The sequence below is a fragment of the Amphiura filiformis genome, chromosome 13 (genome assembly GCF_039555335.1).
Source record: "Amphiura filiformis chromosome 13, Afil_fr2py, whole genome shotgun sequence".
NCBI classification, from domain to species: Eukaryota; Metazoa; Echinodermata; class Ophiuroidea; order Amphilepidida; family Amphiuridae; genus Amphiura; species Amphiura filiformis.
Window position 1 is genome coordinate 27,015,684 of NC_092640.1, and position 15,028 is coordinate 27,030,711.

Consider the following 15,028-nt stretch of genomic DNA (forward strand, 5'->3'; position numbering starts at 1 on the left):
GTGCCTGTCAATAGGCCGGTAGGCCCCTTTTTAAAGTCGAATGTACCCAGTGACCCCCCTTTTTTTAAAGTCATACCATGATCCTTTTTTTAGGTGGGACTATCGAATGATCCCCTTTTTAGGTGTGGCTACAAATGACCCCCTTTATTAAAAGGTTACAGGTTGATAGTCTGAAGGGCCTTCAGTCATGATCCCAAAACTTAATTATAAACCATAATCTCTACCCTAACCCTAAACTTTAATTTTTTTCACTTCAAAGTACCATAGAAATACCAAGTTGGGAATTTAAAAAAATTGCATTTCGCAGTTGTTTTCAAACCAACCGTGAGCTTTGAGACAAATCTGGTTTTTTTTCTTTGTTCTTTGGCCAGTAGAATAAAAAAAAAACAATTAAAATAAAAAAATAAAAAAATATTTTTTCCAAGGCCTAATATCATACACAATTTACAACTTTAAAAGCGTGTGTAAAACAGAAAAGAAAAAAGAAAGAAAAAAAAATGCTGACCCGGGATGCTGACTGACCTACCCTAATTTTTTTTCATGTTACACCAATGAAACAATTTTTTTAAGCCCAACACCCAAAAAACATAATTATAAACCATAATATCTACCCTGATCATAAACTTCACCAATACTATAACCCTAAACTGACTCTAATCGAAAACACTAAAATCCCATTCAGGTATCCAGTGGAATGAGTACAAAATATTCAGGTCATCATCTGAATCATCAAAAGACAGTTTGACCCTATTCACTGTCGTAGTACCGTTGCTAGGTCAACTGGCTCACGCTATCCTTGTTACGAACCACTGATCGAAATGATCACAACACAAAGCCTATGTCATATCAAAATTTGGAACAGGTGTATGAGCCCAGGCTTGATCCAGTAATGTGCACTATACAGCAGCGAATTGAACATCTGTTTGCAACTTAGCCTTTGTGGCGTCTTTTTCAAATGATCTTGCTTGTATTCCAAACTAAAAGAGGTACATTCTTTAGCACCAGTGGTGGCACCAGGAATATTTTTTTCGGGAGGGGGGCAAAGTGAATTTCAGGGGCAAAATTGATCAATTTTACACAAAATTGCCGCAAAAAGTGGAAAATTGTGTGATTTGGGTTTTTTTGCCTCAAAAGTGGGAATGGGGAGCAAGAAAAATATTTGGGGGGAAATTCCCCCACCCTGCACAGCTTGTGGGGCATCCCTTATTTGTTAAACTTAGCCCATCAGTTTTTTTACTACTTTCTTTCTTCCCATGTTGAACTGCCCCTTTGACCCATGGGGCTGGTGAGGGATGGGTTCCCCACTTCCCCATCACCCTCCCCTATGGCAAAATATAAATGATTGTGATTGGCCTTCAACAATTGGAACTGTTTAAATAACATATCAGAGTGTCAAATTGTCCTAAGCAGACAATAGTATTTACTAGGTAATTTGATTTTTAACACCACTGGTGACATAAACAACCAAAAGCTAAAGATGAGTTGACCTCAATGTTTGATCAAGGGGCTGGTATATCGATATGCTTAAGTGAACCCCATGCAACTACTACACTGTTCAATAGCCTTATTGTGATGTGGCGGGAGTTTTAAAAACACGAGCCCTGAACAAAATATGATGCGCACGCATACTGCCAGGCAAAAAGCAAAGGAAATTGTGATGATGCGTGCGCATACTAACAGGCATGTCAACTCACCCCTACAACTTTGACTCAAGCCTTGTCATGGTTCCAGTAATATGATGAATAACTTGTGACCAACTTGTGACAATAACCATTCAAAACAAACTTTGTACTGAGTGAGTTTGAGTATTGTAAACAAACAAAATGAACTTATTATCAACATCTGATCACAACTACATGTTTGACTCAAGGTCTGATATGATCCAGTAATATGACGCACAAACTTGTGACCGACTTTGTCACAAAAATCATTCAAAACAAATTGAAATTAAAGTTAGTGAGCCTGTGTCCAGGCATGTGAGTTGTAAACAAACAAAATCATATGAACTTATTTTGGGTCATTATTAGTTCATATATCCTGTCATAGGTTCAAAATATAACAATATTGCCATGCATATGTTCATGAGACAATCTATGGCACTTCAGGTTTCTGTTTGTATTTTCAGGATTTTGTGTTATATCAGTTACTTTTAACGCACAAAAACAATGCCAGGGACTTCAAACTCACTTTGTGTTAACAGATTTTTTGTGTTAACACATTTTGTGTTAATGAGGTTCCACTGTTTTGGTCATTTATGATATGAAAGGAAATGTTATAAAGTTGTATGAGACATTTTCTCACAAAAGTGACTGGAAAGTTGGCAGTGAAGAAAAAGATATAATAGTTCATTGGACCCCATTTCCCAATGTTCTATGTTTACCATTGGTGGCACCAGGATTTTTTTCAGGGGGGTGGAGCATTTTGCGCAAAATTGCAGAAAACAAGTGGAAATTTACGTTATTTTGGGGGTTTGCCTCAAAAGTGGGGGTGGGCAAGAAAAAATCTCCCCCTTGCCCCCGTAGTGCCACCACTGATGTTTACGCTATACATAGCGCCAAATCTCAGACCGCTGAAGAACCTTACTGAAAACTATAATATTATATAGTAGTGGCATACCGACCAACACAGTTGGCCCATTTGAGCGTTAAATTTACTTTTTTGCCGCATTTTTACACACTGCAATGGCATACATAGACAGACAACATAACAAAATTGTATACAGGGTGTCCCAAAAAAAGAGGCCCCTCATTGCGCCTTCTTTTTCTCCTATTTCTGATAAGTTGATCAAATATATTTTGGTATGTAAAGAAACCTTGAGTCGTTAGCTATAAAAAACCAAAACAATTATATCAATCGGCTCGTAACTTTTGAAGATACGTTCTTTTAAAGAAATGTACCTGTTTTTCACTCTGTCCACGGAGAAGGTTTGACTACTTCAAAGATTGAAAAGGAGTACACATACCATGCTTGAATATCAAACATTCCTCAATGATAACTTTATAAAATAACTTTATTTATGGAATGGGCTTTACCGGTGGGTTTATGGGTAATGGATTTTGTTAATAGTGTCATAATTTGTGGGTAAAATGGATGCGAATGGGACTTCTTTTGCTTTACTTGCAATTACTTTTTTTCTTGGTTTTTTGTTTGTTTTATTATGTTTCTTACTATCTTACTTTGTTGTTTCTTGCTTTCTTTTTTTTTTTAATTTACAACATAAGTCATTTCTCTTTTTAGGATAAAAGGTAGCCCTAAAAGGCTGTTTGGTTTGTCTTTGGTTCTTCTGAAGTGAGTTTACTGTGCTGCTCTGCCCTCTACCTGGTTGCCTCCTTTGGCGAATACAGGTTTCAGCCCTGGTCCTCATTGCATCAATTGCGTTGCGTACCATCCTTGTGCACCGGATACTTAAGAATGCATTCAGAAATACGTTTGCAAAGATCTTGGATTTTGCCACAAAGGAATAAAATCAAGTGGTGTGAGGTCTGGTGATCATGCAGGCCACTCCACAGCATGAGCCATCCTAACCACTCTGTTTGCTATCCGTGGACAGAGTGAAAAACGGGTACTTTTATTCAAAAGGGCATATCTTCAAAAGTTGTGAGCCGATTGAAATAATTGTTTTGGTTTATTAAAGCTAACGATTAAAAGTTTCTTTACATACCAAAATATATTTAATCAACTTTTCAGAAATAGGAGAAAAAGAGGGTGCAATGAGGGGCCTCTTATTTTTGGGACACCCTGTACAAAACAAGCTTATGTGATCTCAAGAACAAATGATCAAACTCTAAGAAGAGTCTGTAGCAAAATGAAATATGGGTTTGGGCGATTGAAAATTTAAAAATGGTATTTATTTGATCAAATAAAATTGTGAAATCTGAGGAAAATGGATTGTTGTTCTCCCCAGAGAAAAGGGGATATAATGATTTGTTTAGGTCACTAAGTATTAGTGCTGTATAAATTGCATCTGCACCGCACTGAGTGTATACATGCATTTATGTAGTTCTTTCTTTTTTTATCAGCTAAACACCTCTATTGGGCTATTCCATTTAAAATCCACACTACCCCTGTGGAAGATTTTGGAAATATCTTCCACAGGGGAGTATTTTTCAAATGTAATTGGTCAGAGTTAATCATTTTGAAACCCATACTCCCCCTGTATTATGGCTTTTCCTATATCTTCCACAACTGGAATGAGTAGTTCAAATGGAAGTTACCCAATTGTCTATTCTATTCAAAATTGATACTCCCTCTGTGGCAGACTTTAGCTAAATCTTCCACAGGGGTAGTGTGGATTTTAAATGGAATAGCCCATTGCCATCTGGATGGTTGCCATAGTAACACTGATGTAAAACGAAGGTTCAACACAATCAAATTAATGGATGGAGCATTCTTGGACATTTTCATTAATAAAATTACCTCTGCTTTGCTATTTTGCTTTGTTTATATATACCTAAACAGGACAAAAATAATGTTGTACAAAATAGGGGTCTACTTTTCAAATGTATACAAATGCCTAATAATTCCTGCATATTTGTACACTGTGTTAGTGATAATTTTGCATGTATGCAACATATTTTTAAGCCCATTGCCTGCATACTTGAGAAGTGTCAGTCAAATGCAATGACACACTGTTCATTATGGTTTAGCCAGTTGAATGCTAACGTATAGCCTAGGTTTTTCATGCTATCTACTGAAGATAGCAAATGGGACAATTATGCTGAATGGTATACAAATATTACATGCCTATGAGTACGATAGTATACAAAATATATCATGAGGTCAAATTTTCACTTTTCTATTTCACGAGGGGTAGCCGAGTGAAATAGATCAGTGAAAATTTGACCAAATGATATATTTTTTATTATATACCTCATATATAGATTCTTGTCATCTGATTGGTTAAAAGTGCAGTCACTGAATTAGCTATGCCCTCCTTTTTAAGAATTACGTAAAAACTGAACTATTCCCCGGGAATAGTCTTTTTAAAAGACTATTCCCGGGCATAATCATTTTCACATCATCGGTGTGCGTCCCAATCAAACTCTCATGCGCGATGGCGTGTTCGCATTACGTACGCGGTGCCAACGCGCTGCCTGCCAGTTGCGGTGACGCGATCAGTTCATAACGAAAAACTTTCTTTGTAAATTTTACCATGGCCTATGAACAATAAAATAGGCCTTTTAACCAATCAGATGACAAAAATCTATATTAATGAGGTATATAAAACAAATATTGACTGCTTTATTCGGGTCATGGTTAACATTATAGGCCCGCGGTGATCTCAAAACCATAGCATAAGTTTTGAGATCACCTTGGGCCTATAATTTTAACCATGCCCCTCATAGCAGTCAATTTTTGTATACTATTACACGAATATTGGCATATAATATTTGTTTCATATCATGATATCACATGGTTTCTTTTCATGCCATGTGATAGTAAAAACTATCACATGGCTAAAGTCACTGTAATCATGATATAATAATATATAGTCTAGGTTTTTCATGCTCTCTACTGAAGATAGCAAATTCGACAATTATTATGTTTAGCAAGTTGAATGCTAACATATAGTTTATGTTTTTCATGCTATCTACTGAAGATAGCAAATGGGACAATTATGTTTAGCAAGTTTAATCTGAAATACTTTTCAATTTATTAAAGGCATATTTAACCATATCTCGACAGTAATTAAACAAAGAACATGAAAAGAAAAATAACAATGTTTAAAAGAAAAACAAAACAAAAATAAGCATTGGGATATCTTTTAAACCTAAAGAATGATGACATAAAAATGCTGGTTAGCATTGTAATGGATATTTGACTTCTAAAAGCGGACTTTGGTTGATATCTGTCAGTTCCAGAAAAGATATCTTACCCTTCCCAGAATCCTTTGCAGCATGACACATCACATCATAACATCAAATGACACTCATATTACTTTGTAGGCCTACAGTTTCCCTTTGTTTTCATGTTGAGGATAGACTGGCTAAACATTGGACGATAGTCAAGAAATAAATATAATTTGCAAGAGCTGGATTTGCTCTGTTCATTTGAGGAATGTTTCGTCACTATCGACCTATGCGGCACTCTATATTATATATCTAGCTTGAGTCACCGACACTAGCTATGAAGTGTCAGCGTGTTATGCATTAGCTTAGCGTTACTTGGTGCGTATAGGCCTACATACTTTTACATATGCGATCAATGTGCGGCATATGTACACGCAAGAAAACCATGCTAAGCCAGCGCAGCATACGCTGAACTTCAAAGCTAGTGCCGGTGACTCGAGGTAGATATAAACACTATAGATAGCAAATCAGCATTAAACAAGAATTTGTCTTTAAAAAAGACAAGTTCACGGATCAGGTGTATAGTACATGTACTTTGAGCTACTTTGGTCTAACATTCAATACCGGTATTCATATCTAACCTACTCTGCACTTATATTCGACAATAAATAAGTGATATGACGCTTAATAATGATACCTGTGACTCTGGAAAACAATATTTTTAAAAACCTCATTTTGCATTTAGTTTTTAAGCCTTCTCGGGAGTCACCTACAGGATCTCGTTTTGCATTTAGGTCTTTATTGCGTTGCAAAGTAGCAAAACTCTCTTTATATATGGCCCAATTCGTGCCTGGAAAAGGCTATCCCCTCTTACAACCTATCGACAGGTCTGATTTCTATAATGAGGTGTCACCGGGTTTGCAAGAGATAATAATACCAAATCTAACCACCATGAAATTTACCACATCACGACCAAGCTCACATTGTGCGCCCATTCCTTTTTAAAGGAATTTTTATTAAGTCAGCTACGGTACTAAGATACAAATTTGGCTATAACTACGAAGAAAATTGTATCTTATCACAAGTAAACAAAATAATTACACAGCTTGCTCTTGCTATAGCTTTTGTCGGGGTCATATGTATGAACACCAATATTATACAGGTTTATAGGCCTACACATGGGTTATTACAAGAGTCAATAAACATTAGCTAACATTCATAGAGTATAGATAATGGACTTAGTTTTGTGCAATGTAGTAATTTTCTGAAGTAAATCGCTTGCTGCACAATTTTTCTATACAGAATGTGTTTACTTTGTAATCAGGCCTGGCAATGAACCCTGCTAGTTTTGATTAACCAATCAGTTATGTGTATTGTCAGCATGTGATGGCTATAAGCCAATTGAAAACATGTTTATAAAAAAGGCTAACAAATTCCTACTCTTGGACAGACTCTTTTCCGGGTTAGGGCTAATTAGTAAGTTGTCATGTGTGGCAAGATTAGAAGATAAAGGCATACAAACTAGGGTATGAGATATTAGGAATAATTTCCTAGACTCTTATCACAGGGCTGGTGGGCTACATACCTATTCAAAACACAGGATATGTAAGGGATAAACTGTGCATATGAGATGTGGGGGAAAGTGGCATCATTTCACTGCCGTGAAAAAAACCCTGAAATGAAAGAAATGCATTGTGGGAAGTGTAAAATATCTTCCCTGGATCAGTTCATTTCACTTGTGGGGCTACTGTCATCTGCAGTGATTTCATCTTCAATCAGGTCTGTATTTACTAAAGGATGTCATGTGTAGTATTCATAAGTACAAATTGTACTGTCTGTGAGATACAGGAAATTGGACTGCTCAATAACTACTTACACAGTAAGTGCTGGTTGTCAATCAACTGGCTGTGGTTTGCTAATAACTATTTGATTAGGATTGGAAAGGACATTGCGAGAATTGTCGCTGCCAATCTACGCTTCAATTGCACTTTTCATTTAAAAGCCAGTATTATGTTGTGTGTTTCTTGCAGTGGCGTAGCCAGGACTTTTTCACAGATGAGGGGGATGCAAGGCAACTTTCAAGATTTGAGATGAAAATCATAGCAAAGAACCATAAAATGACAGTAGAGAATGGAAAAGCAACATTTCTCCCAAGTGAAAAAATGTTGGACTTACACTACAGGTAGCGTAAGTCCAAAGCCGGGCAGTCCAAAATGCCAATAAAATGTTTAATTTCTTTGTAAGAATGTTGAAAATCAGCTGTTTTTAGAAGAAGAGTTCTCAAAAGGTCCACTTTTTTTGTAAAAATGTTGAAATCAGCCATTTTGTTGTTGAAAAATTCACAAAATGTGCACTTTTGATTACACCACATCCCCCCAAAAATCCTGGCTCTGAGCCTGTGTAAGTCTGCTGGTTTACAACATATTTTATAACATGATGTGGGTTTTGAGACAGACACAATTTGCTTGATTGACCAGGACATCATTTGGTTGTTTTGATCATATCAAACACTTTGCAACCTGGGCAATACAAGCTATGATACTCCCATCAGATATCATTTTTCAAAATAACATTTCATTATTTGCGTTGACTAAAAGCAAACAGTCGGCAGTCTGATATTTAATTTCCTTACTGAACCTGGTCATTTCACCTCAGAGAAGATATCGTAACCCTTCCCAGAATCCTTTGCAACATGATACATCACCTCATTTCATCAAGTTCCCTTAGCTTTGTTTTCATTTGAGAATAGACTGGCTAAACATGGGTGTTAGTCAAGAAATAAACATATTTTGCAAGATCTGGATCTGCTATGTTCATTGAGATACATTTTGTCACTATCAACCCATGTTGCACTAGATAGCAAATCAGTGCAGGAAATTGAAATGAGAGAAATGCATTATGGGAAGTGTAGAATATCTTCTCTGATTTCATCTGGTCTAGGATCTCAAACATTAAAATATTTCTGGACAAAGTTATTTAAACCTCTCTACGTGGGTATCAACTGCATGCAAACGATAAGTTCCATTTTTTTAATTCAAACATTTCAGAATTGTACATTTGTGACGTGTCATGTCAAAAGGAGACACTTTTGGGCAGGTTATAAATTTTGAGGTTTTTACATATCTTAAATAAATAGATATTTTGCTCCTACGCCGTTTTCCCCAATGAAATCGGACATTCCTAAGCGAAGATATTGAGTTCGAAGTTATGGTATTATAAAATTGAAAATTGAGATATCGACCTTTAAAAATATTATTAACAATGTTGAGAGTAGGAATTAACTTGAAAAATGTCTCAAAAAATACAAGGTGCTAGTTATATTCCGCTCTGAAACTATCAGACAATATTTTTAACATTAATAGCATCACAAATTCGCAACAAACCCAAATTGTGAAAAAATCACCCACCGGCAGTTTTTTGGCTATTTCTCCATTTATGATCCTGCCCAAAAGTGTCTCCTTTTGACATGACACGTCACATTTTTATTACCATATTTGGAATCAGCATGAAAAATGCATTAAAATGAGTACAAACAAGCCTAGTATTGGTTCACTGTTCTTGAGATGCTCTTGATATTTTGAGAAAATATTTCAAAACCCTTTTCACCTAGAAGCCTATGGCCAGCATGCAAAACATTAAATTTGAATTTTTTTAGTATAAAAACTCATACTCCACAACTTGAGGTCAAATTTAGAGTTATGACTGTTGAATGGAGGTTTTTGAACTATGCCACTGAGAAGAGGCTATTTCAGAGGCCCTGTAGATATATCAAATAATGTTATTTTCCAGACAGTGTTTTATTAACATACAAAACTAGCTAGCAGTGTGTAAACTAATATTGGAATGTCAATATATCATAAACCAAATAGCATTTTATTAAACATTTTTAGTACATTTTCCGGTTATCATGGTTATGTTAAATAAAACTTTATTTACAGAAAGAGTTACATTTCCTGGTTCACATACAATGTTGCATCTTTTTTTCCCTATTTTATATGTCCATGTAATAGCAATACATGCTATAATGACCCTGTTAGACTTTCCTGCCGCCCCGGGCCTGCCACTTGCCGCTGCAGCAAGCGGCATGACTTATCAACCAATGACAAGCCTTGATTGTGTCCGTTTGTCTGCAATGCGCGTTCATCATGCCGCTCACCCGCAAGCGGCATGGTAGTATGAAACCAGCATAAGACTTATTTCCATTGATGGGGTATCAAAAGTTTTAGAAATCGCCCAGAAGTAAAAGAGCTATATCAATGAAATTTTGTCAGTGCAATCACTGGTCCTTATGTACATTATGGTGCAAAAATGGTCTCATAAGAATGTTTACTTTTTTTACAGGTGCTAGATGTCTGTACCTGCTAGATGTAACCACATAACCAGCAAAATGGAGAAAATTGAGGCATGTAGCATGATTAAGTTCCATTTTAAGGGTTACAGTGCCCAAAAATCTGTGATGAAATAAAATTAATTTTCAAAAAGCAACAGTGACAATATCACAATCACCACCGAAGATACCTTTCATTTCATCATCGATTTTCTAGGCACTGCAACCCTTCAAATGCAGGATCTTAATAACGCTGCTTGCCTCAATTGTCTCAGTGTTGCAGTTTATGCACAGTAACTGGAGCAGCAGGTTATTAGCATCTAGTGTCGCCTGTAAAAAAAGTAAACATACTTATGAGTTTGCACCATAGTGTACATAAGGACCAGTGATTGCACTGATTTCATTGATATAGCTCTTTCACTTCTGGGTGATTTCTAAAACTTTTGATACCCACTCGTATGATCATTAAAAAAAAGAAAAAAGCCCAGTGATTTATAGTGCGCTAGGAACAAGCACAACTCCTAGACCTTGATCCACAAGCCTCAGCACACTTTACAACCTCAGTCTCATTACACTTGATGTTATAATGAAGTTCCTTTTTGTGGTTTTATTAAACAAATAAACAATATTTTAACATGATAAACAATAATATTGGATCCCTCCATAAATCATAATTCAATACAAGAACCGTTATTTATGTCATCTATGTGCAACTCAGTGTATTTCAACATGATACACTATATTTTTCGCCAAACACTTCATTTCCCTCAGTTTGTTGACTTAGACTAACCAGTGGCGGCGCCAGGAATTTTTTCGGGGGCATTGAGGGGCAAAGTGAATTTCAGGGGGGGGCAAAATCAACAAATTTTGCTCAAAATTGCAGCAAAAAGCGAAAATTTTCGTAATTTTGGGTTTTTACTGGGGGGGAAACAGGAGGGCCAAGAGTTCTGACTGGAGGGCATTTTCCCCCTCATGCCCCCCGTGGTGCAGTCACTGAGACTAACATGATTCCAGTCCTACCCAGAGAGTACCCTCCTCCCCATATAGTGACCAATCCAAAGCGCACAAGTAAGGAAAAAATAGTGCATTATCATAAAAAATTATAGCAACTAGAGATGTGCGATGCACCAAGCTGCAGATGTGAATGTATATCCTTTGGAATCTATGGCATTCAAATCAAATTTACTCAATTTACAGGCATGGACTCAAATGATCAAATTGTAATATGCTCCCGATGCAGACGGAAAATTGAATTTCATCAGTACTTGTTGTTACGTGTGTCTGCTACAGACACACAGATGCTTTTTCATATTCAGCAGCAGGATAGTTTGTTTGTTTGTTTAAACAGTCGCTCCGTGTGGAGACACGCTTGGGTCCTGATGGGACCAGGCTCAAACAAAATGCTCAAGCCAGGCTAAAAAGCCTATATAAGCATGCTGGCCTGTATGGAAAGAGAAGTGAGAAACATATTTGAAGACAAAGAACAAGGAAAAGAAGGCCACTCCCAACAATCAAGTTAACAATTTTTTTAAATTAAAATTGATTCTGCTTTCACTGATGTGTTTCTTGACATGGTCTGATTTTGAAAGGAGGGGCCCGCTCATGAAAAAAACTTAGCTCGCCCAAATGTAACTTCAAATACAACTCTATCAGCCAAAAAGTTGCAAAAATGAGGGTCAAAATGAAAAGATATAGCTCAGTGGCCAACTATTAGTAATTGTCTATAGTAGGTCCTATACGACAAACAAGATTTTCTCTCTGAATTGGCCGTATTTTTATGTGTAATAAAATTAATCACATTATCGTGTTCACTCTAAGCGTAAGTTTAGGCCCCATTTGACTCATTGGAACATTAGAAAGGACCCCCCCCCCCGCGACTGTCAAGATAAAATGAATCAAGTATTAATATTGACGTCACAGCGTACATTTAAATCAATGTAACCCAAGATTTGAATGTTGTCAATTGATTTGTATTCAGTATAATGGAAGGAAATTATGTGTAATGATATCTGAGTGTTTTTGTAAAGTACAACTCTCAAATCTGGACCTCACTACATTAAATTTTAAATGTTTTATTTTTTTCTGGTCTATCGTATCAAATGAGGTGTCAAAATGCGCAGAAATAAATTCTGCTTCCAACACATTTTACAGAATTGTAATACAATAGCCTGTTTTGTATAATTGTCATTATTTAAGGGTAGACGAGGTATTGTTGGTCGAAACAACCTAAAAATCGATTTTCATTATCTAGATCAATATATTATTGAAAAATAACACCTTGATGTTTTGCAAAAGTTCATTCTGCAAATCATATACTTCGCAAACCTGCTTAATTTATTGTTGTTAATGAGTTATGTACGTTTTACAAAAGTGTTGTTGTTTCAGCCCTCTTTACAATGTAGCTCAAGAATCGTAGCACCTATAAAAGTATATCTGTGATATTTTAATTCTTCTACACACTCGCTATGAATTGAGCAATACAGTTTTTGCCAAAGCTCAATACCATTCGTAAGATGCTGTGAACTACCAAATCACAACAGTTTAAAATAATTAATAACCTTAAGGGGGGGTTAGTTATTTTTAACAAGGTTTCTTGTGTGTGTTAATTGGATAGATTTCCTAGAACTACCTTGTTTTTGTCTAAAAATAAAAACCTCAGCTTATATATGTTCGAAATCAAGGTTCAAAAATAATGTTTAGAGTAGCCGTGTTCAGACGTGGGGTATTTAATTCGAGTAGAGGGGCATTTACCTCGAGTACAGTGCCCAGTCATGGTAAGCTCGTGGTGAAGGTCGAGATCATGAGCGCACATCTGGACAGGAGTCGGGGCAGCTTATCCCGACCTTAACCCGACTGATTTACCTCTGAAAAATGTCAGAGGTAAATCCTTAACCCGACCGGAGCAGTCGAGGTAGATGCCCGTGTGAATCGCACAGAGGTAACAGTCAAGGTAAACATGACCTTTTCGCAAGATTTGATCTCACTATAGTACTGGAACAAGAGCATAGCATTTGAGTACTGGTCACTACCGGTATTTACTATTTGACCTTAATCAAATGCTTAGGTCCTGTTATGACATAACGTAAGAAATTTAACTTCTTGTCTGAGCATAACGAACTTTATCCCTATAAGGTGTATGGTCTTAGCAAATAAAAACACACATGTTCCTCTAACACCTTCCTTCTTTACATGATAACAGTAGCATTGCCAGTTTAATTCAAATTGCGTAATATTTCAACTTTTGACTGTCAAAATAGCCAATTAAATAGCAACTGCTGTCTTTAGTAGATAGCAAGTAATAGCCTATTTCATTTTGTTTGCCATCACAGCAAGCAACAGAGGCGTAGCCAGTGGTGGGCCAGGGGCTGGTGCCCCCCTGACATGGACGTTGGTTTATGTAAGGCCGTCGGTAGACTGAAGGCCTTGGTGAAAATAAAATTGGGTTAACAATAGACTATTTTTTTACCCAGGGTGACAGTAAAAAGGAAAATTGTGAAAAAGTGATGAAAAATTGTGAAATATACATACAAAATTTGTGTTTTTATGTTGTTACTGCCTATTATCCTTTCTTTTTTTATTTTTTGCTCTTCACTTTTTCAAACCATGCAAAAAAATTTGGGTCAACAAATCACAACTTCCGTCGGCAAAAAATATTTCAGTCGGTACATTTACAAGTTGTGCCCCCCGGTTCCAAAATCCTGGCTATACGCAACTGGCAAGCAATAAGATGTTTTTTAAAACAATGGCACCATTGTTATCCACAGTAGATAGCAAACAGATCGCACTTTTGTTATTTACAGTAGATAACATAAAGATAGTACTGTTATCTACTGTAGATGACAAACATATGTTACCAGTGGTGTAGCTGGGGGGGTAGAGATCAAAAATTAAAACATCCCCACGCTACCTGCACATTGTACCCCGGCCCAATTGATACACTACAATATCGGCTATTTTATTTTTGTTCATTTGGATGAATTGAGTAAGATTTCAAATTGAGTCTGTCAAAAAAGCCAATTAACAACTGCTATCTTCAGTAGATAGCAGCTAATTTTTCATTTTGTTTGTTGACATGCAAATCTACAGCAGATATCACATTTGTAAATGGTAGTAGCAATTCTGTTTTCAGTAGCAACTCATAGAAAAAGATTCTGAAGACATAATAATGATAAAATTGGACAGATACTTTCGCATGATACCTGAATTTATCGATCTCGCTAGAGTTTTCAAATATCACACTCGACTTCGTCTTGCGTGATATTTGAAAACTCAAACTTGGTATGGGTATTATATGGTGGCAAGATGTGCTGTATAGTTTTGTGTCATGTTATTTGCATATTCATGAATATTAATGAGCTGATTTGCATATTTTGCCTACATTTTAATTAATCCACTATGTAGCTTAAACACAATCATCGATCAACTTCAAACTTGTTATTGTGATAGTATATGCTGGCCTGATGTGCTGTATAGTTTTGTGTCATGTCATTTGCAATTTATAAATGTTAACGAGCTTATTTGTAATTTACAAACCTTTGTTATTTAGACACCTTTGTGTGGGGGCCACCTTAATTACGAACCACATAATTCTAGTTTATTACGTCTCTAAATATTTTTTTTTTTTTTTTTTTTTTATGCAGGGTACAACCAATACAGATGGCTCCAACAACAAAGAACCTATCTCACCAGGCTCAGTGACTTTATTAAAGAACACCGCCTTTCCCATAACAACTCGTACCGTAAGCCATCCAGCCCTACACACAGTCGGTGAGAGACATCCAGCAATAAAGACGGTTCTGTTCTGCCGGTGAGGCGGATTCTCCTTGCGATGATTTGATACTGGAGCTGGAGAGGACAAGGAGTAAAGACGATTACATCAGGAGGAGACCTGCAAGTATGAATTTAGAGGTGA

At 36.5% G+C, this 15,028-nt stretch overlaps 1 protein-coding gene and 1 long non-coding RNA gene across 2 annotated transcripts in view; both read left to right on the top strand.

The window, feature by feature from the left end:
- Positions 1–14,814, top strand: part of LOC140168177 (uncharacterized) — a 156,340-nt gene extending 141,526 nt beyond the window's left edge. Inside the window, exon 3 of the long non-coding RNA XR_011861155.1 lies at positions 14,757–14,814. This is a non-coding gene — a long non-coding RNA (uncharacterized lncRNA). The remainder of the gene's footprint in view (positions 1–14,756) is intronic.
- Positions 14,815–14,909: 95 nt separating this feature from the next.
- Positions 14,910–15,028, top strand: part of LOC140168173 (cyclin-dependent kinase 14-like) — a 71,451-nt gene continuing 71,332 nt past the window's right edge. The window contains exon 1 of the mRNA XM_072191504.1: positions 14,910–15,024. Coding sequence (XP_072047605.1) covers positions 15,013–15,024 — 12 coding nt within the window. The 5' untranslated portion in view covers positions 14,910–15,012. The remainder of the gene's footprint in view (positions 15,025–15,028) is intronic.